The sequence below is a fragment of the Tympanuchus pallidicinctus genome, unplaced genomic scaffold (genome assembly GCF_026119805.1).
Source record: "Tympanuchus pallidicinctus isolate F22 unplaced genomic scaffold, pur_lepc_1.0 scaffold25, whole genome shotgun sequence".
Taxonomy (NCBI): Eukaryota; Metazoa; Chordata; class Aves; order Galliformes; family Phasianidae; genus Tympanuchus; species Tympanuchus pallidicinctus.
Genome location: NW_026294742.1, coordinates 7,206,584 through 7,229,474, shown reverse-complemented (window position 1 = coordinate 7,229,474; position 22,891 = coordinate 7,206,584). Strand labels below are relative to the sequence as shown.

At 41.6% G+C, this 22,891-nt stretch overlaps 1 protein-coding gene across 4 annotated transcripts in view; it reads right to left on the bottom strand.

Moving 5' to 3' along the window:
• The window catches only part of LOC128083779 (core histone macro-H2A.1), a 44,616-nt gene extending 23,299 nt beyond the window's left edge, over positions 1-21,317 (bottom strand). For 3 of the 4 annotated variants that reach the window (XM_052689323.1, XM_052689325.1, XM_052689324.1), the window contains exons 1-2: positions 21,178-21,316; positions 13,158-13,358 (exon numbers count right to left, since the gene is read on the bottom strand). In XM_052689323.1, coding sequence (XP_052545283.1) covers positions 13,158-13,329 — 172 coding nt within the window. In that variant the 5' untranslated portion in view covers positions 13,330-13,358; positions 21,178-21,316. Of the gene's footprint in view, positions 1-13,157; positions 13,359-21,177 lie in introns of all 4 variants that reach the window. The other variant, XM_052689326.1, reaches the window with a different exon arrangement.
• Between the last annotated feature and the right edge of the window lie 1,574 nt (positions 21,318-22,891).

Here is a 22,891-nt window from a genome sequence, read left to right as displayed (position 1 = left end):
CATCTACGCCTAAAATCACTGTATGCTTTCCTAGGTGCAGTCACTGAAGGCAGAATGCACATTTGAAGACCTGTGGTCTAAACTATATTTACTTCGTCGTCCTCATAAAGTTCTCAACTTTTCTGTGTCCTTCTCAAGTTTATTGTGTGTTTATTTCCCCCAGTTCCCTTTTCTATAAGGTGGCACAGGACCAGATGCACAAAGGTAGATTTTTCTAAAACCTGTCACAAATATGATTTCTGGTTTGCATGGCTTCCACTTTTTTAATTACTGGAGAAACTGCTATTCTCAGTTCCTTACCTGTAATGCTATGGAAGCATATAAGCACACATCCAAGTTAGGATACTGCAAATACAAGCTATGCAGATGCTACACTTAATGATTATTTTTTTTTTGTCTCTTTAAGAAGTTGGCCAGAAAAGGTAACTGATAAATGATGTTTGTTTGCTCCTAGTAGATCATCCTCTTAAAAGAAATTTCCAGCCCTTACAAATTACACTTAACAGCTGTGCCTATGATGACCTTTATTGGAATTAGGAAAGATTAACTTGCTTTCCTATAAAGATCCATGAAGTGCAGGGCAGGAGCCTTACCTGCTAACTTCTCTGTCTTCCTCTCAACAAGCCTTAGGCAAAGAACATCATAAATTAAAACAATGCCAGGGGAACAAGAAAAAAAATATCATATGTTTATCTGATTTTGCAGTTACAAGCTATGACTGTCTTCATTATCCATACTTTCATTATCCAAACTTTCAGCTCCCTGTGCACAGACTGTTTCATACTGCTTTTGGAATGCTACCCTCTTTAAAACCTGGAAGTGTTAGGAGGGAAACAAAAGAAAAAAATGCCTTTTATACACCTAGAACAAGAAAACATGCTAAAATTTAACATTAGAACCTGTGTATCAGAGTACTTTCCTATTTAATGAGAAACTATATCAAGAAAGCACTCCCATAAACTTGCTTTAGAGGCAAATAGAAGTAAATTAAGATTGTAATCCTAACATGAAAAAGATCAAAATCAAGGGTCGCGTGACCACATGCCTTTACTGTAGCACACAGTAACTGTTAAGCAATACCACATAGCACAGACTGGCTTTTCATTAGACTGAACGTGATTCTCCACCATTTTTCATCACAAGCCCCATAAGCAGCTAACAATGACATCCACAGGAAAACGTACAGCTGCTTCCGCAGTGAAGTTTCATCAAGGATTTTGGTGGACTTTCACCACTTTTGTGTTCTTTAAAGTGGGCAATTTACTTTTTTATAGGGCAAGACAGAACACAAAGTTTAAGCCCTGGAAAGGAACTCTTATAACATCTCATGCTGACAACAATTAATTTATTTTTAAAGCAGGATTAGCAGGGTAAGGTCAACCTGGCTATGCTTTCCACACCTCCAAAGAACAGAATTAAGCTGGCATAATCCATTCCACGTACTTCTCATAAGCCACAGCTCAGACATTTGTGGTTTAGCCTGCCTTGCCTGTTGTAACAGAGGACCTGTATCACATTCCAAAGGGCAAGCTGTGCTCTTGGTTACACCCTGCGCATTCCCACTGACCTCAATAAGATTCTTCGGCACTGCAATGCCACCACCTCCACCTCTCCAGAGCAGGAATCGTTTGGTTTGTATCTCAGAGTTTACTACTGGCTGAAAAGCACGGCTGCAAGCAGCAGGATGCTTTTTGGTTTGCCAAAAAAACAAACTTCCCCCACCTCCGCTCCTTTACTGCGTCAGGCACTGCTGAACAGTTGGGCCGTGTTATTCTCTGCAACCCATCAGCATAGCTATGCAGGCAGGTCATTTTGTAACTAAAGAGTCTAAGAAAGTGTTATGCCTGTAAAGCACAGAGGAATGTTTTATTTGTTCCTCATAAAACTCAAATGTCTGCCCTGTACAGTGGAGAACTGTTCTTGCAAGTGCTAAGCCCTCTTCCTTGGACAGGAAACTCATTTTGAAATTACAGTTTTCTAATGGTCCTTTAGGGAAGTTGAGGTACCCCGCTTCCTTTTTGGGAACAGAACGCTTTGCACTGCTGCTGAGGACCTCAAAAGAGGAGCTCAGGGAGAGGAGGAGGGCATGGAGGGTGGATTTCTTCTTTTGACCTTCTCCTAACAGCTCCAGCCATAATCGGGCATTGCTTGCACATGCAGAGAGCCTGCAGCACAGGGAGCTGCACAACCCTGCTGTGCGCACAGGGCCAGAAAGAGGAGACCCTCAAAGGGGATGGGGCCAATACAGAGAACAACTTCTTGATTTAGAACTGACAGAGACAAACCCAATCCAAAGCCAGCAGATCAGTGCCCTTACACATCCTCCTGGAAATGGAGACCTTCTGGATCCAGATGGGATCCAAAATACGTGGCTGGATTCTGCTTGCAGCCATTTTTCCTTTCATAGCTGCTTTATCCTACTCTGAATCTGTAAGATTTAAAGGGTGTTTCATCCCATGTTTTAAGCTGATCTTAAAGGCAAAATCCAGCCTTGTCAGTAAGGGAGCCGATTCACACTTCCAGAACAATCTCTCCGAATTTAGGCATGTGGTGAAAGAGCAGTAGGTGGGAAAAGGTAATTAAAACTGTGGTTTGATTCCCATTCTGCAGTCAGATCCTTCTTTGGGGCAATGTTGGAAGCACCCATCTATCAGCTTCAAGGGGCTGAGTCACCGAAAAGCTCTGCTTCATTAAAGGTAACATTCTAATGATGTGCAGCATCCCTACAGAGAGCACCATGGAGCTGGAACACAGGCAACCAAATGAAGGGCCTAATGCACAGATATATACTTTTTATTTTTTTTTAATACTGTAAAGGTTTTAATGATTTAATTACATCTAAATTTTTCATTTGTGAACACAAAGCAATCAAAGTCTGCCTGAGCATGTGAACAAGTAAATAAATAATGATCATCTATGAGAGCTCTCATCAAATGAATGTTCAGGAATATCCATGCAATTCAACAGAATCAAGATGTAAAGCTTCACTTTGGCTGAGGCAAAATAAATAAAGTCCTACGAGCTTCCATATCAGACTCACCAGGCACACATATCCAGCCAGAAGAACAAAGCAAGATCACTTTGCAAAAATGAGGGCTCACAGAAAGGAGGAAAGTAGGTTGCATAATGTCTGCTCCGCTTCTGCCATATATTTACCCAAGTTATTTCCACCCTAGAGAATAATTCCATGGCCACCACTCAGGCAAAGGCAACTATGACACATACTTTATAAAAGGAGCTTTTTTAATGTATTTTTTTTTTAACATGAGGGAAGTATACAAGTTGTTCATCATGACAAGCTTTCAAAGATATAATTCTTCAATTTTCGTATATTGGAATTTAGGTTACTAGGAAGAGATGCTCTTTCTGGTTGGCTTATGATTTTCCCCGTGCTTTTAAATGCATTTCAAATGACAAAAAACCAACCAATCAAACAAACAAAAAAAAAACAAGAACAACACACATTACCAGTAAAAAGTGGAAGAAAGCAAACAATTGTGAAAGAAAAAACTAAATAGGAATGCCTGCATGTGATACACTGATGTATGAACTACTTTCTGTAGCAGTGGGTGTGTTAGGAGTCAGACTACAGCATGAACACATTGGTTTGATTCAAAATGCACAATTTAAGAAAGTCTTAAGTTGGGAAATTTTTTCTTTTCTTAACAGTTTCATTGAATTTATACAAGTGAAAAAATCTTTTGCAATGCTTGCAACTAGGCAAATGGATATTGGTAATGAAAACTAGTCTAAGCCTGTTCTCAGCACTCAAAGAAAAGCACCAGGGTTTTTTTATTTTTTGGTTAGTTTTTATTTTTTCTCCCTCTTGAGGTTTCTAAAGTTCAGTTCAACATTTTAAAAGGAGAAAAGAAAACAGGTTGTATATCTTTGTACTTAAGCCTGAGATAAGACCACAGGAAAGGCTGCTCTCGAGGCTTTTCCTATTCAAACACTATCAAAAATTGCTAGAAGTCTCTACAGAAACCTCATCCTGGAGCAAGCTGCCAGAGTAAGTTCCTCATCCTTCACTTGCAGAGACCTCTCTGCTCTGATCCTCTCTTGGACATCCTACAAAGTTCCCAGTTCCATTACCTGCATTTATTTCACTGCTGCTCATTGAGTACCAGGCCTTGGGTATTTCATAACACTTGCAGATTTTGAAACAAGAACTCAGCACCGAGGTTCAAATAAAACAAATCACTATTGGACATAAGCAAATCAGGCACAGTAGTAACTATAGACCTGGATATAAACAAAATTAAGTGTGTGTTTCTCCCACTCCCACCAGCTCATTTACCCTAATGAAGTATTACCGGTCATTATTGACTAAAACTCCTTTAGAGCTTAAATGACAAAGCCTTTAGCTTAGCATGCATTCAGGCTGTCGTACTTTCTAAATGTAAATATTCGATTTAATCATGTCTGAGTTCATCCCAAAAGTGCTTTGGGTTTGGTTTTGTTTTTTTTTCTTGTTGTTTATGTCTCAAACTCAAAATCTGCTGTTGCATTGAATCCTTTTGTCTGCCTTCTCTTCAGGGAGATGAAATCATAGCTTTGAAAATTAAACTCTTAACAACTAACAGGTGATGCGTTGACATGAAGCCAACTTCTGAAGGCTGGAGCTCCAACAAGGAACTTTTTCCAAAAGAAATTTCAAAGCCTCTCCTTACAATAAAATATTGGAGAACAATATCCAGAAATGAAAGAAAAATGAATGCTGACACAATTCCATTGAGAAAAAGCGTATTGGCTACAGAGCCAGCTATATGACAAGGAGTCTGTTCATTGTATTTTAAATTAATCAATCTTCTATCAGCAATTTATTGACTTCAGAATCATCTTGCACCATTCCGGAAGGTTTTAACCCAATCAACCCCAATCATCAAAGATTATTACGAGCTTCCTGCATTCTTCTTTCTGTGTATTCCACCCAATCCCCCTGGAATCCACCGTCCCAGCAGTGGAAGCAGAATCATTTAACAGCACTTTCCCTCTTATGCATTCCAGTAAAACAGTTCTCAGCCCTGGTTCAAAGTCATGGAAATTCGATGCAGTGAAAATCAATTCAAGATATTTTACTGCCATGAACAAGCTTTGGTGAAACCTCAACTCTCAGCAGGGCAATCATTCTCTTAGGATGCGATAAAAAACTTTCAGGCTTCAGTCTCTGAGCTGTATCAAAACTAGGCCCCTTAGAGGAGAAACTGCGGGCTTTGCCAAGTTATTCTAAGTTTTGTGTTTCTGTGAGGCAGATGACAAACTGCTGTTTACATAGAATTCGAGTTCAGGCCACAAAAGCCACTTCCACTTAGAGCCTTCTGATCTGACTCACACTGCTCTTCAGCTCTTTTTTCATTTCCTCCTTTTATATTTCCACACTTCATATGAAACTTTTCGCTTTTTTTGTTTCTCCTTTCCTTTAGGAGATGCAATGCTATTTAACGCACTACTTTTTGGGTAAATTTTCAGGTTAAACTTTGTCAATAAAATGTATATGAATTCACTTCATGGTGACACTTAGGAGGGAACTTTCTGAAATCTAAAATGTTACTTATTACCACAGTCACACTGCAAGTACTAATTTCAAAAGTGATCCCCTATTTCTCCTCCACTGACTTAAAGACTCCCATCTAACTCTGCCTGTTTTCTTCTCTTCCTTTGGAGCTTTCCCTACCCAGCAGTTTACACTCTGCTCTTACTCCTAACAGTTTACATATGCTTTAGAAATACACTCTGACATGATTAATTTAACTGCTGCCAGACATTACTTGATCAAGTGCAGCATGTGTGCTTTGGTCTGGCTGTTACAGAGGGCAGGAGACTGCTGATGTCCTTTGACTTGTCCTACTCAGTCTTTGACCTCTGTAGGCACATTAGAAACTTGCACGTCCAAACATCAAAGAAGTCAAGTGGCAGATGCCAATCATCTACTGAAACTCAGTAAACATTCATAACATGATTAACCAAGGAAAACGAGGAGATGACTTCGTACTGAAATTCTACAGTTTGCTGAAGTGACTCCAAAACTTGGGCAGAAAGAGGAAATAGAGGTGTATCTCAAGGACATTGCAGCCATGCCCACGTAGAGAGAAGCAAAGCACACAGGTTACAGCACAGCCTTTGCTGAACAATGACCTGATGCAATCCATGCACAATCCATGCACGCTGTGCTCTCGTTTTTGTAGCACGCTCATTTCTAAAGATCTGGCAGATGGCAATAATGGTTTTATCAGCTACCACCTCTGACAGCAAAGCAAGCAGGATTCCGAATTTATTGCTGAAAACATCATGACTCATTAAATTACTGTTGTCTCTAAGTCTTTCTACAACTCCGAGTCCTTTTTAGCACTAAGATTGCAATGAAAGCCATAATAAATACAGGTGTCTGTAGGCAAACACAATTGTTATTGTTTAGAAGAAAAACATTTAGAAACATTTTTACAAAGAATTTTGTAAATGTATTTACAAATACAAACTGCTACTTTACAGAGGCAGTTATGGAGAGGCTAGTAGACATTCAGCACTTTTTGCTTTAGTTTAAAATCTGTCTGCAGAACACACTGTGCAAGAAGTTCTATTATTTTGGGTATTCAGCAGTAGTCTAATTTAAAGAGTAGCTACAATTTCATCAGAGCAAAAAACCACGTTTTAACTGATATTCTGTCCCCAACCGATGCCCAACAACAAGCATTCCAGAGGATTACTGCTTGAAATACTCTTCCCACTACTTAAATGCTGCTTTTCCAGAGTACTCCCTCCAATTCCAGCCACTTGAAACTTACAGACTGGCTTTTGAAGCTAGAAATGCCATCTTTCCATTTAGCCTCCCAATGGATTTTATTTCTGTGGATGTGCAAAATAGTTTTCTGAAGTTACTCTAATTTCTGGAACACGTATCTTGCAACAAGTGTCACTGCAACCCAGACATTTTTGTAATGGAGGAAAAGTACTGCCTATTTATTTTAAGAATATTGTGTTTCACTGCATGTCCCCTCAATTTATTTCTTCCCCACTGAAGTTTACATTGAGGATGAAGCATTTCATCCTGCTGCACCTAAAAATCTGTGAGGAATTTCACCCTTGAAAGAAAATCAGGGATAAATGTAGAGTGGAAAAAAAAAAAAAAGACTGAAGATCCAATGCAAACACACTGCATAACCAGAATTCAAGCATTCTTAAGCAAACCTTATGGCATAAAGGAAAGCACTGTTAGAATGCTTTCTTCCCTTCATGTCAGACAAAATGTGAGGAAAGAAACTGGCTCTTATCAGTGGTGTCATAAAAAAAACACAACCTCCCCAAAGCACAGATCTGACATATTAAAGTGAGAATTAATATTACTCTTTTAAACTCTCCATCAAAATTCATAAAAGCCTGTTGCTACACATTGTGGAAAATTTGTTTTGGCAGCACTGAGCCAGGATCACTTCAAATTGCTGGAAAACCCTCCATACAAATCCCATACAAGCAGACCAGGCCTGCTTGCAATTGAAACATTATTACAGGCCATGGACATTTAAGAACACAATACAAATGCAGCCCTCAGTCCGAGGACAGGATAAAATATTTGATAATTTGAAGTAATGAAAGCATTTACATGCATGGGCTGCAGTGTCTGAAATGTTAAAAATACCACGTTTGATATTTCCACAGTGTGCCATTACTGCTAACTTACCCCAGTGATGTCCTGCATTCTTTCACATGTTCTGCAAGGCAGGGATAATAGGGTTATTATGAGAGAGCAGTAAGGCCTGTAGCAGTGACCCATCATGCTAGCAGCTCTCTTGTCTAATGGGACCATGGGATTTAACCCAAGTTATTTTCACCTAAACAACAATACATATTTCTCAGAGAAAAAAAGTCCAACAGATGCTTAAATTGCCTACGGTATTCAGTGATGAAGCACAGCCCTAAGAAATTTTATGAACCTAATACCTGAACAGCAGCACTCACAAAGAACTGCTACTCTATCCTTCAGTCTATCATATATTTACTGAAATGCTGTTCCCCTTAATAATTATTGACCTTTAAGCCAAACTTTCAAGACTATTAAATTGAACAGCAACTTATAACAGAAGTCGTTGCTTACTTGTAAATCAGGCAAGTAGAGATGGAACATAACTAGAATAAAGAGGAAACACAATTCTATATTAAGAGTATTAAAATATAACTTGAATTTAGCAGCTGTCAGTGAGAGACAATAATTTGATAATCATGATGTAAAAACAAAAATCAAATGAGCACCAACAACTCCAACGTCTCATTTTGTACATTATCTCAGAATGGCACAAATGCAAATTTTGATACAAAAGTACCCCTCTGAAGTAGGTATCAATACAGACCAACCAGTAAGTGTTGTGAGGGCTTTTATCACGTGAAAATGCTTTCACTTCTACTGTTTGTCATCAAACCTGATCTGCGTGGCTTGCAGAATACAGCAGAGTGCCAATCTGGCAAGTTGCTTTGATTAGCTTAGCGTTTGTAACTAGGAGGGCTGCACTGAAGCTCATGGGACAACAAGTTAAGACAGGAACACACTTAAGGGTTTACAAGGTAGGAGCCAAGGAAGGGCTAATCGATGAAAGAGAGCTCTTCATTTACATACATTTGAAGCACACTGATTCATGCCGGTGTTAATTCGCAAAGAATGTTAGCCACTCAACTTATAACGATGCCAAGTTTCAAATCTAAGTTGCCACTTCTTAAAGAGTTGCATTTTCTAGCTGTGACAATCTCACTTCTGTTAAGGAAAAGACTGAAGCCTTATGTAAAAGAAGAACGTTACAAAAGTGCTTTGCTGCGATGCTATTTTTTAAAGGCTTCTGCCTGCAAGGCTATTGCATAAACAACTGTGATGTGTTTTAGGCCCCGTATTAATCCATTTTAAAAGCACACTGGAGCTGAAGAGGTAGTTTCATGCTTGCTTTAATAAGGCACAGGCCCTACAAGCCCTTTAATTTACCTTAAACCTCTTCTGGGACACAGTTTGTGGCATAACACTGTAATAGGGATTAGTGTTTCTGAAGCTGTCTGCTTAAATAGAAGGAACGTATCACAGTAGTGAATACGTCTCAACTGTATCAAAAAGATACTGTCAATTAATTCTCTTCTTAAATTTCATTATTCCCTGAGGATCATTATTTATGGCAGTCTCAGAATGCCTGGAACTTCAATCTGCTTTTAACCTAATGCTTTTTTTATTGTGGACCTCTCAGCTACCCCTCTGCCTCAAAGCAGAAGCTCAGCAGTACTTCTGCTTCAACAAACAGGGCAAATCATTGTTTTCCTCTGTGACCCTGTAAAATTTTTCAGCAGCAGGCAGAACGTGAGAGGTGACCAGCAGTTCAAGTTGATCAGTTTGCACTCTGGAAAGTGAGCATCTGAAGTGAGCGGTTAAACGCAGTGCCTTCAGGAAGGACTTCTCCTTTGCAGCCAATCAGCAGCTGGCTTGAGAAAGTTTTCCACATCGAAAATTAATCAAGGTGAAAACGCAATGAACTGAACTCTGGCACGTGAACCTCCATTAAGGGATTCTGGTGACATCAGAAAGCCTGAGAACAAAACCTAAGGTGAGCAGCAGAGTGCCCCAGGTGCAGTTCTAGCCCTAGGATTGAAGAGGTGCTTACTGCACATTTTAACAAAATACATGGTCAACAGTACACAATGGGCAATAAAATCTCACGGGGGGGAAAAGAAAAACCCTAATGGAGAAAACAGACATTTTTTTTCCTACCTTACTTCAGTAAGTACAGAACAAGAATAAATCAAAGCCTTATTTCTTCCATATTCCTGTTCTGTAAACTTCCTATTTCCCTCATTTGCTATGACATTTTAGCAATTGAAACTTGTTTACAACACGAGAAGATGACGAGAGCAGGGGGAACAGATATCGCTTGCAGGCCTCGTTCTTGCTGCCTCTAAACACACTTCAGGAGATTTTTATGTATATATGAAGGCAAGGGCTTTCCAAGGGCAAGTGTTTTCCAAGGGCAAACACTGTAACCAAAGGACCATGCTGTAACCTGTGCAAGCTGCAGATCAAAAGAGACAACAACTGTTTACAAATACAGCTGGATGGGTTTGGACAAATGCAAACCACGCAAGGCCATCTGAGTGGCTGCAATGCCCCAGCCAAAGGCAACCTTGTTGCCTGACTCTGTATTTTATTTGATACAAACTGATCCTGATGCACATTGTTGCAGACGAAATGAGGAGAGTAGCTTTCCACTCGTGTGAAGACAAGCAATAAATTACTGTAACAAAAGAGCCACAATAAGGAAAGATGACAGAAGGAATTAGTAACATCAAACTTCTTGACAGCTCCAACTAGTTAATAATGCCTAAAATTAGTTCTGCAGCTAAGCAGATATTAATCAAGAGAAATAAGACCCATAAATTACAGTTCTTCCTCATCCACACTATTCCTCCAGAGAGAAGAAAGTATACCCACTGCTTCATTATTGGTAAAACACAGTGATATCTTCTGCACACACACTTGCACCCTGTTTACAGTGGATGATGCATAGGATTTCCTTAGATAAAAAGGAGGAAAGAATAAGCAGGTGATATGCCTACAGAAAGCAAATTGTGAACACTTGGTGTGCTGTTGAGAGAATTATAATATTTTTACAGGTAATAACAGAAATTTGCAACTCTTTAATACTAAAATAGGATGAAATGTGAGATAAGGAAAATCACTTTATTGGCTGCTAATATTATGGGAAGTTTTATTATTACTTTTAGAGTCATTACAATAAAGAGCACAGGGAAGGTGTATTCTGGCTCCTGCAGAAGAAGCCATCAGAAGCCAAGAGAATGAAAATCAGCACAGCAAATGCACACAGCATTTAGTTCACAGCAACTGAAGCAGCCAGAGTAACCTGTGTGCTAAAACCACCTATGTTCCTGCTCTTGGAGCTAAGAGCAGATACACAACCCAATAGAAAAGCATGGGAAGAACACAAATGTAAATTGAAAAGAACTTTGTTGAGCACAGACTGAAGAAGAGCTTAAATTACAGCATATGTGCCCATTTGTAAGTAGTTAGAGAATTTTCACTTTTTGATGAGCACATACATCTTAACAGGTACCTTCAAAGTAAAAGCAGATAAAGTCATAACTACAGATGGACCCAAAACTGAATTGCAAGTCTGAACAGCTGGAAGCATTATGGAAGTTTAAATCCCAAGCTAAATCAAAAATCCCAGATCTGATCACGTTATGGCCTAATTTCAGATTTACATCCAGAGTTGAACTTTCACAAAGGCCAGCAAAATTTAGCACTTCATCTTCCAAAGGACTGAAGTGAGATGCTGCACACACATGAACTAGTTTTCAAACCTTAGTAGGTTCCTTCCCATTAGCTCACATTTCTGCCATTTCATCTCAGTTTTTTTCTGAAGACTTTCTTTCCTGTAACTGTGTTTCATATTTTACTTTTCTCCTCTCCTCCCTGGATGTCTTCTGACTTATGCAGTTTATCATCGTCGTATCTCCATTATGTCATGTTCCTGCTTTGCTTTTTCAGATGGCTCAAACTTCACTTAGTCTCAGATGTGAACATATTTAAGAGCCTCAAGAAATAAATCAAGACTTCAATTTTGTAATGTAATAACTGCCAACAGGATAAAAGCAATAAAAAAAAACCACACAGAACAAAAATCTCTCTGCTTCCCATTCCAGGAGATTTCTGAATCATACTGAAAAACAATGAAACTTGAAGTTGAGAAAATATATTAATCATTAATTATTAAAAAAAACCTTTGCCTTAGAGAGTGCAAGAAAACTTACAGAAAAGTGGGGAAAAAAGTCATCAGGCTGAAAAAGTCATAGAACAAAACTAAGTAAGGGAAGGAAAAGAGTATCTTTGTTTTGGGGACATATTTATCTTCATAAAGATAATCTTGACTTACATGTCATGAGGGCTAACCAACATACAGAGGGGGAAAAAAACAACACAAAAGCTTTACAGGTATTCTGAGAGGTAAAGATGCTTTTCCTCCTAAGCTCTCCTTCATCCTTCTCCCCTTTGCACCTCTTTTATTATTACTTAAAGTAGCAGTGTGTGCAATTATTCATTTAAAAAAAAAATATCTGAACCAGTACCTTTGGATCCATGTTAGTTAAAGGAGCACTTATTTCCCAAGCCTATACTCTGTGCCTAAACTGCCACTACCTCAGAAAACCTTTAAGTCAGTAAACCAACAACACGTGCTGCTCATTAGCAGCATCTTGAGCTCACCTGTATTGTTCTGTTTCTTGAAAAGGGCAGCATTCAAAGCCCCATTCAGTCAAGAGGCATTTTATTTGAGTTGTTATTGCTCTAAGCAGGAAACCCATTGAAGGAAATGTTAATTTTTAAGGCCATCTATGAAGTTTAAAAGCATTCTTTTAAAGAAAAGGTTCAAATAAGGAAAACTGTGAATATGAACAAATGAAAATAACGAAGTTTAATGGCTCAGAAAATTCAGCTATGCAATAGGAGTACCTCACAGAAATTAAGCACTTAATTATTCTGTTACCAATCTTCATTTTTAGGGGTGGAAGGTTTATAGGAAAAAAAAAAAAGAAAAATAGATCAGCCTATTTCTGTCCTTCCTTGTCAATATCTATTATGAGTTGTATCTAAAATAGCCTTCAATGCCTATAATCATAGTTGTCAATCAGGGCACTTGTTAAACCACGTGCTTTGCTACTTTGTCCTCAGATTGAAAAAATAGAAGACCGAACTTCAATTGTTCCTCAGAGAATCAGCTCAGGATCACGGCTTAAAGATCACTGTTCCCTGGGCACATTTGCATCTGCTGCAACCGAACACCAACATAAACAAACGCACGGTAAAAAAAACCTACTGTTCAGTGATGTGAGATCCAGCCATACTCACTGATGCAAGAATCCTTCTGACTGCCTATATGGAAAGAGTCAGAGCAAATCAAATACTGAACTGCACAAAAGCTATCTGAGACAAGAGTGGGGATGATTGCATATTACTTTTGGCTCAGATGTGTCAACAACAGCAGTTACTTAAGCCATAACTTCTTTATTCATTCAAAAGCCTCCTATAAATCAAAGGATCTTCTACAGCTTTTCCACTGTGCAAATTCAGTTTGTCTTCTTTCTATTGCTGTTGCTGTTTCATGTTGTTCTGCAATACCTACCAGTCAGATATTCCAGTACAGCAGCCATGTACACTGGAGCACCAACACCAATTCTGTACTTCGGATGGCCTTTCTTAATGTAACGGAGCATTCTTCCAACAGGGAATATAACCCCAGCTTTTGCAGAGCGTGAAGTCTTGGTTGACTTCTTCTTCCCTCCCCTGCTGGACATTTTGTCTGTATTGGGTCTGGAACAGCACTCTGTATATTAGGGGGAAAAACAAAGACAAAAATTTAATCAGTAAGGAGTACAGCATTTAAATAATTTCAAGTGGTAATAGGGGAAGTAATTTCACATAGATCTGCTTTGAAATTACTAATCTGGAATTCCTAACATGTTAAAACTGGCACCGTTAGTGGAGTGAAGTGTGGTAACTACCTAACATGTAAAACAAGAGTTTCAGCATGAAAGCAGAGCCTGCTTTCTGCACTGAAGTCACTAGAGCTTTTGTACATTTTATTACTCTCCCTTAAGAATCTGGATTTTCAAGTGTGAATGAACTTACAGAACACAGACCTACGTAAGGTAAACTACATCTCCTGTACACTAAATGTGTCTTTCAAAAGGAAGCAAAATGAACCCCCTGCAATTTGAACCTGCCAGCAGCCAGCTCTGCTCACACTGAAGCCCATCAGAAGCCTTCAACCCTTCCATGACATAACAGTGGTCTAAACATCCAGCAGCCCTCTGACGATTGTATCTCTGTTCATCTCCGTGAAAAAACCTCCTGCTAATTCAGCTGTCAAATAGATTTTTTTTTTCTCTTTGAGTTCTACTTAGGCTGTAAATATGAGCTGGCAAATCCAAAGAGGAAGAGAGTTTGCAGGCTTTCAGCATCATGCAATGGGTTTTAAAATTAACTTGGGGGAAAGGAGACTGTCCAAATGTTCCCTCCCTCCCTTCATCATGTCTGAGCTCCAGAGAAACCAGAAGTATGCATCACTGGTACATCCTAGCACTTTTCTACATATCTAAACCCTAACTGAGGAGAATGCAAAGTCATTAATGTGATTATATACTCCTCAACAGAAGCTCTTTAAGCTTCATTTCCCATCATACCAGTTCTCCATTTCCCTTTTATCTTTCTCTCATGTCCATACTGAATTCTCTCCTTCTCCTTATGAATTTGACTGTGTTTATTAACACCTGATTCCATGACTGAGTGAGCTCAGAATTAGGCCAAACAGGTTCACCAACTCTACTTTCACAAATTCTGCTCTAACTTCTGATCTGCACCGACGTGTCCTGATGTCTTTTAAACCCCAATGAGTCCCTGAGATACAGACTATGTAACTATCAAACGAGGACCATTCAGGATACCTAAAGAAACTCAAAAACCAGCCATTTCTTTTCCTTTCCACTTCCATTCCATGCTCATCAAACATTCTGTAAGTGTGTAACTCGTTAAGCGAGAGAATGTCAGCTGGCTTATTGATTGTTACAGGTAAACAAAACAATCCCAGTTTTTTTTTTAGCCAGACAAAAGTCAGACCACATTTATGAAAGTGATATCAACAAACAGACAGGAAATTGGAAGGGGAGCCACTGAAAGCACTGCTTTCCCTCTCCTCGCTGTGAGCTCAGCTCTGCAGCCACACTGCGAAGAAGACAAATGCCCACTTTCCTCCCTTGAGGAAATGAAAGGCACAACTGATTTTAAAACCCTCCAATGTAGCTCCAGCCTTCCATCTGAGCTCTGTCACTGTTAGGAAGATGGCTGGGTGTGGTTTTCAATTGGCTATGGGCTTTCTGCCTGCAAATATTCTCATAGGCTGCACTCCATTGTCATCATTGCCACAGATGTTTAATCTCATTAAGAATTTCACTGAATTTAAGCACGAGAGCACACACAAGAAATATCCATGCTTCTAGCTTCCCCCTTCATTCCTCTGTTGTGTAACTGATCAGAATGATGAAATCCAGATTTTTTTCCATGGAAAACCTGCAACACTTAAATGGTAGAATTGTATGAACTGTTTGCCTAAATGGTCAAGGCTCTCTTTTTGGATGCCATGTAAGCCAGAACGCAAGTCCCATTCAGATACACCTTCATTGCTCTATGCTAGCATATATAAATAGCAACTTGTGAGAATCTCAGGTAGCTTGCAAACTTCATTAATAGGAAAAAAAAAAATTAGGTTCTTTATTGATACGGAGAAATCTTAGTAATCCGCATATCAAGTGCGTTACACTGAATGCTAAATTAAGCATTTCATAATGAAGTGTCTCTATAAGACAAAAACTGGATTTTAACTGTCACAATAAGGTGCATTTTGTAGTACACAACACTTCTAAAAGCAGGTAATTAATTCCCCCGAAAATCAATTTACTTTCCGCAGCTGTAGCAAGGATACTGACGCTGAGCAGGATGGTGTGGGGAACCAAAAGTTGAAACTGGATGCTCTGTGTTAATTACAGATCTTACCTTCTAACTGGTTTGAGTCTAATCATTGGGATGGGAGCAATTCAACAGACTACTTTGCACTCCCAGCAAAAAGGAAGAAAGAGAAAAAAAGGGAAGAAATGATTATATTCAGGAGAACTGTTCAAATGGGATTGTATTCATTCTGGGCTGCATTTTTCTACAAAGTCAGAACACAAAGTTGCACATTCCACATCAAAGGAAGATAAGAGTAGAGTAGGAAAGGGAAGTAAATAACTTTGAAATTCCCTGGAAAAGTTCTAAGCCCATCCCTGCTTCCCCATGCTGGGCAACGCAGTCAAAGGGAAGGGGGAAGAGAGCCTAAGGAACACCTTGCTGGATCAAGCCCTCCCTGGGAGCAGTGCAGCTCTGAGCTCCCACAAAACACCTCTGCAGATAGCTGTGGTCATCACCTATGAAATCCAGGTCACTGAATATGGGATGGTCAGAATAGAATGGAAGAGAATATGGAAGTTCTTATCTCCTGACTGTTTTTATTCCCCTCCAGGAAAGCCGTATTCTGCTACAAAATTTGGATCAAAGCATGAGTAAAATATGTGGCAATGCAGAATCATTACCAAAGCAGCTTTGAAGAATCTGAAGTAAATACAGCTTGCCAATCTAAAGGCCCAAATGGAATGGCCGTGCTGTAGCTGACAACAGAAAGAGATGAAAGAGCACTGCCCTTTTATTTTTAGTCCTAAGGAAGCGACTGTTCACAGTGCAGTAAGGGAAATGGTTCCTTCATCTGCAGAAACAAACGGGTACTGTGTATCACTGTCTCTGGCTTTGTATCACAAAGCAGTGCTAGCTCTGCTGTTGACACGCTGCCTATTGCTGTGGCCATGCTCAACCAACCATCCTCCCTTATCAGCACACACTTGGCTGTTCCTTTGCAGCATCTTTGATTTGGCGCTCGGGAGATGTTCTTCCCTTTAACATCCTGCCTTCCAATGGATAACTTCAAACCTTCTGTCATCTGGAATTATCTCACATATATAAAAGGGTGCATTTTCACATAAGCTTACTTTACCACTTCTGCAATGTCTAAGAGGTTCATTTCCCCCCTTTATTTCGTACTGCTTGTCACATTTATCTTATTTATGAGGGAAAACTTATCTAAACCAGAAAGGTGGAGTCTCAAATGTTGAACAAAGCAAGCACTTCTGCAACTTTAACGTAACGAGTAAATGTGATAAAATGTGTTTCAGGGCTTCTTGTCTCGAGGATCCCATTCTTATAACACACAGAAATTTAGATGTTGGGGGGAAGGAGGGAAGTCTAATTAAGTTTTAAGTACCACTTTTCATTTTGCTGATCACCTTACTGAGAAGGGGCAAAGAAAACCTGGAATGGGAGTTCTTGGGGTTTAACTATGGATTCAGGATCATTACTTTAGAGAACCTGCCTGTCCTGCCTTTGAGAAAGGGTTGGATGGCCCAAGGAGCTCTCAGTGTCTTCTTTAGTTCTGGTTCTCTACACGGCAAAAGGTACAGAAAGAACATGGATGTCACTTGCAGCAAACACAAAGAAATGTATTGAAGTTAGATGTAAAGAGCATGGCAACAGATCAAAAACCAAAGAAAACTGTGTGCCTTACATGTTCTCAAATGGTTTATCTTTGTAACACCAGGAACTCTGGATCACGGCCAATGTTAATGAACCAGAGCTGTCTGCTGAGTCACTGCAAGCCTGCAGATGAGGAAGGCAGTGCTCACCAAAGGGAACTTTATCACATCTACCATAGTTCAGACTGCATTCGGGCAGGAGGAAAAACAAAACAAAAAGAAAATCACAGTCCGTCTTTTTCTTTCTTACTCCTCTTTTGCCTTGGCAAGAAAATTACTGAAAAATACTCTCAATGTATTTAAAAGTGCATATGTATGTGTATATATATATACACACACACACACTTTGTATACGTACGTGCTGGGCCACAGATTGCCCTATCTGCAGCACCAGATTCGTGGCCTTTTGAAAAGCTCTCCAGGACTGCAGCAAGATTCACACTGCTTTCTGATGCTCCCAGATTCACAGAAATGAGAATGCCATGGTATATTCACTCACAGTGCAGATTCAAACTACAAGGCCTGCTGTCAGATCTTTGCAAGCCAGGAATAGGTATTCCAAGAAACAAAATAATGATCAGGTATAGCAACGAAATCAACGTAATTGATATTTTCCTGGTTGAAATTGGCTGTTGGCCACAGCTTTCTGTACAAAGATAGATACTCTACTTTTAAATGCCATTTTCCTAAAGCGATCATAGGCATCTGCTCTTCCAAAAAGCTTAACATCATACAGTTCTGGAGTCCTTGACCACACATCCTGGTAAAATATCTCATCTCCAATAGCTCAAATGCCAGCACTTCATTAGCTCAGTCAGTGTGACTCTTTTATCAAACAGTAGTAATAATTAAAAACAACAGTACTAACAGCTTTCAGGTACCAATTCTTAACAACTTAACAAACTACTGAAAGTTCTACTGCTGTCAGATAGGGATTGCTCTCACCAGGGTTACCTGAGTGCATTAACTGCACTTAGATGTACAAGATCACATCTGTAAGTACAGTGGAATGCAGTACACCATTACTACAATAGGAAAAATGCTAACACTGAGCAATTCCTTTCCTCCTCTTTCCAGGAGGAAGACTAAGCTGAAAAGTTCACTTTTGTATCACAGGAGCTTACCAGCAATGCTATTTTCTTTTCACTGCTCCAAAAGATTAACAAGCAAGAGCTGCCACTCCATCTAAAATCTATTTATGTACCATAATAATAGCTGCTCACTGAACTCATTTTGAAAAGATGCGCTTGAATTTGCTTTGACAACTCATTTGCTCTCTTCTTGGCTGATCAGAAACTTTGTTTGACATATTTATAAAGTTCACTGCTTATAGAGTCAGCATTAAACTGTCTTTATTAACGCCTGTCCAACACAACAGTGTCTCAGTCTGTGACCAGGGTTTCCAGGTACTACAGTAATACAAGAAGAGCAACTCAGCAATCATTTGGTCTGGTGTGATTTCAAGTTTTAGCTTAAGCACTTTATCAAAGCAGTAATTCTTTGTGGTCTGAAAAAGAGGAGTGAAACTGGTTGCAAACCAGCTGCTCTGGCACTACATCGATTTCTTATCTGGAAAGGCAGCAGTATACATTTATTTTCACTCCAACAAATCAAAGAATATTCCTCATCTACAAATGCCTTACAGATGTCCTTTTTACTGAAGGTGAGGGAGACTAGAACTCCCATCATGGCAATGTGAAAAGAGAAATAATATTTTCATCAAACCCATGTGCAGAAGAGGATACTATTGCCCAATTTTATTCAGCTGGCAGAAGTCCCTTCCTCCCACAATGGGACCAAAACTCCGAAACAAATACCTCCTTAATGTGCAAGCCCCCACTATGAACAGTGATGGGAGATGACAGAAGTTTTAGCTGGGCACCCTGCCACCAATAGACAGGAAAATGTAAATACAGTTGTCTTTGCTGACCAGTTGGGAGCACTAGCATGAAAATAACACATTTATGTGTTGCAGCTTTCTGTATGTTAGGTAGGAAGCACAGGATTCGATACAAGCCATGAGGCTGTTTTATAAATTCAGAAGAAAAACTGTTTCAAAGAATACTTTGAGAACTTGTTTTCTGCTTGGCATTTTGGACAACAGCAAAAATACAAAGAATTCAGGCAGATGCTTCCAATGGAAAATTCAGAAGTGTACTATGGATGTTGTACTGCTGATGGAAGAGAGTGCAAGAACTCAGCCCACTGCCTTGAATGATGTGCTTTGAGCATCACTGCGTCGCTGTTTTAGGAACAAGTAAAGTAGTACAAGCTGAATCCTGAACACCATCTCTTCTAGTTAAGGCACCCAAGCCTCTCTGCATGCATCCCCTCAGTGCACTTTCCTACATATACTGCATCTAGCACACTTTTCCCCCAAATCTACCTCAAGGAAGCAAGGAGCTGACAAAACCTGATGCTCCCTGAACTGGCTGCTGGGTCAATAACCTTTCTCCCAAGGGAGGCTCTCTCTAGAGGCTCCTTTTTCTCCCGTGGCATCAATGATATCTTTCTGCTCCTTTATCCCTACGTTGCGAGTTTGCAGTTGGGGTTTTTCTTTTCGTTAATGCTGATTTATGAAATAAGCAGTGCTTAAGTACTCTTCCTATCTTACTGTCATTAAGCCAAATTCTAGTCTTAGCTATGAATTTCTAAATCATTTATGGATATCAAGAGTTATGCACTGGTTTTACTGGTGATCAGAAGTGTATGCCTCAGTTCTGCAACAAAAAAACTCTCAGTAACAAAACAGAGTTACTCTGCAGGACCATAATGGGTCAAGAAAACATTGGTGTGGCAGATTGTGACACATAACACAGCAAAACAGCCTCCAACACTACCTGGAAAAAAAAAAAAAAAAAAAAAAACAACAAACAAAAACAACAACACTGCATCAGAACAACCTGAAGCTGCTGCCTGGGAAAAACACAGTATAACTCTTTCAGACAACTTCTAAAGATACAACCAGGATTTGGCTAAAGGCTGCTCGATACAAAATACATCAATCAACAGCACTCATGTTTGTCAAAGCAATTGCAGTGGTCTTGCTTATGCCTAATTCTTTCTGCTCCCTGTTGCGCTTACAATCCCAGGTTCTGCTTTCAATAATTGCCTCCCTACTCCTCAGTTCATTTATTTCTGTTGACTCTTAGGACTGGGGGAGAGGTGGCGGATCCTCAAAGTTCCCCACAGACCTGTTGCTAAGTCACAGCCTCACACAGTTCTGGGGGAAAGACGATCATTCACTTCTGCAGTCAAGAAATAAACAAGCCTCTTGCAGACACCTCACAGCAGCGTCTCCTTCCACCAACACCAGCAAAGCACCTCTGCTACCACGCCAACTCCAGATGCAGCCTTCTGCCCCTGGCTCCTGAAGATACAAGGGAACCCAAGGACTCCAGACGGGACAAGTTACAGGAGCAGAGGCTCCCTTAGCGCCTCTCCTGCCGGCACAGCCGCGTTTGCCTGCCCGCAGCTGGAGGACACCGCATCCCCCGCCCTGCACTACGGCTGTCCCCGGCCCTGCAGGCAGACACACCGCAGGCTGACAGCTCTACCACAACCAAGACCCCCTCCCTTTTCTTTTCTTTCTTTTTTTTTTTTAAAGCTCATCTTCACCATCCCAGGATGCTTCGTACAGCTCTGCCAACGGTTCTCAACCCGCCGTCGGGCTTTGTTTCCCGGAGCCGTTTACCGTCTGGCACGAACTTGGGCGCCGCGCTGACAGCGCACCCCGCTGCTCCCCGCCAGGAGGAAGGCAGGCAGGCTGGCTGCAGGAGCCGGCCGCTCTCGGGCTTCCTTCCAACCCCTCGCCGCACACTCCGAGCACAAACAACACCCCGCTGCCACTACGACAAAAAAAAGAAAAAAAAAAAGAAAAAAAAAAAAAAAAAGGCAGACAGCTCCCTCCGCTCCGCCTTTCCCTCAGCCAGGCGGCAGCCGGGACCCCTCTCCCTTCAGCGCCCCCCGCCCCGCTCAGCTCTCAGCACGGAGAACGGCCGCTGCGAAAGGCGGGCGGCGCCCACTTACAGCGTGGCTCCCGGCGGCGGCACCAAGATGTCTCCCGGCGGCGGCGGCCCCGCTCCCGCTGCCTGCGCTCCGCCCGCGGGGCCAACGGGAACGGCTGGACGGGCTGGCGGCGCGCTCCCACAATGCCGAGCGCTGCCTGGCGTCACATCCCTCCAGTCCTCCTCCTCCTCCTCCTCCTTCACCACGGCTCTGCCCCCCCGCCTCGGCCCGATGCTGTAACGGTCGCCCCCTACGCAGCCCCGCCCTCCGCCTCGCCTCCTCCTCGGGGCTCCGGCCCCGCTTCCCCCTCTCCCCAAGCAGCAGCCCGGTGACTCTGGGAGGCTTCCCGTAGCTGCAAGCAGCCCTGGGGGCAGTCAGGCTCCTGCATCTACAGCCGCTCCTCTCTCGCAAATGTGTTCTGCTCCTAAATCCTCACAGGGTGAAGCGGACAAAGCGGAGGGTTAAGGCCGCGTTCTTTCCCTGAGCGGCGTTTGAGGGGATGAGAAGCCCTGACTGGATTGCTCACTCTGCTCCTCGCGCTGTACAAAAATGGCTTGCTGCCATTTTGCAGAGGCCCCAGATGGAGCTTTGGGAGGAATTTATGCTGTGGAGGCACAGATGTCCTTGAGCACACCTTGCTGTGCTGGGAGCACACAGTCACAGAGCACAGGGCCCGCTGTCCCCTCAGCACGCTCCTGTCCTCACCCAGCTGCTCCCAGGCTCTTCTGCTGCCGCTCTGCAACGCAGCCTGCAGCCTTTCCCGGTGCTCCTTCCTGTTCTTTGCAGGCTGGAGCTGTGGCAGGTGACAGCAGCACTGTGACACAGCGTCATTGCTATTAAACCTTTGGCGAGAAGGGCTGAGGGGCAGCTGGGAGAGGGAAGGGGTTTGTCTCATCTACTCACACTCCAGCTCTCCTTATTATTACTTGGTCATGTCAAAAGAAAAGCAGAAAGAAAAAGGGTGGCACAAGGAAGTAAAAAATTCAGGGGCAGAAGGCAGATCGTACTAAAGAGATGTAGGTTAGCATTGCACCTGGTTTGAGAAACATCACTCAGAAGAAGCTTCTGAAACAAAGGGACTGAAGGCGTAGCACAGGCTGAGCTGTGCACAGTGCTACAGCAGGCCTACAAAAGCATGCTGTGTGCAGTTCTGTGAGCTCAGTTCTTACAATTTCACTGTTCTCATTTGTACAAATGGCCAGGATTGGTCTGCTTTTTAGTGCAGCTAAACTCCTGGTCTCCCAAGACATCCCTCATTACATTTCAGTGCAGCATGCAGTCAAATGCAGGCATGGTGTGACTGTGTGCCCTGAGCACTCACTGCAGGCTGAATGAAATGCCTGTAGATTTGCTAAACAAAGACTCTCTGCTGAGTAAAGCACTGAGCAGACCCTGTCTGCCCTTCACTTAAAGATGTGACTACATTCCTTATTAGGCCATCTACCATGGGATCATTGCACACAGCTGAGGATGCACATTGCTTTCCCCATGTTCCCATCATGCTCCATCTCCCACCTCCTCCTCTGCATTCACACTGCAGCCAAGCTCCACTCCCTTCCCTTGCCCACACAGAACTCTTCCTGCAGGCTGCAAGAGCACAGAGCAGAACAGCTCCTGCGGTGCTTGCCTCACCCCACCCCATTTTGTTGTCACCCACACAAATGTTACTAAAAACCAAACCAACCAAAGACACCCAAATATCTCTGTTGTCAGAAAAAGCTGCAAAGGTCTGTGT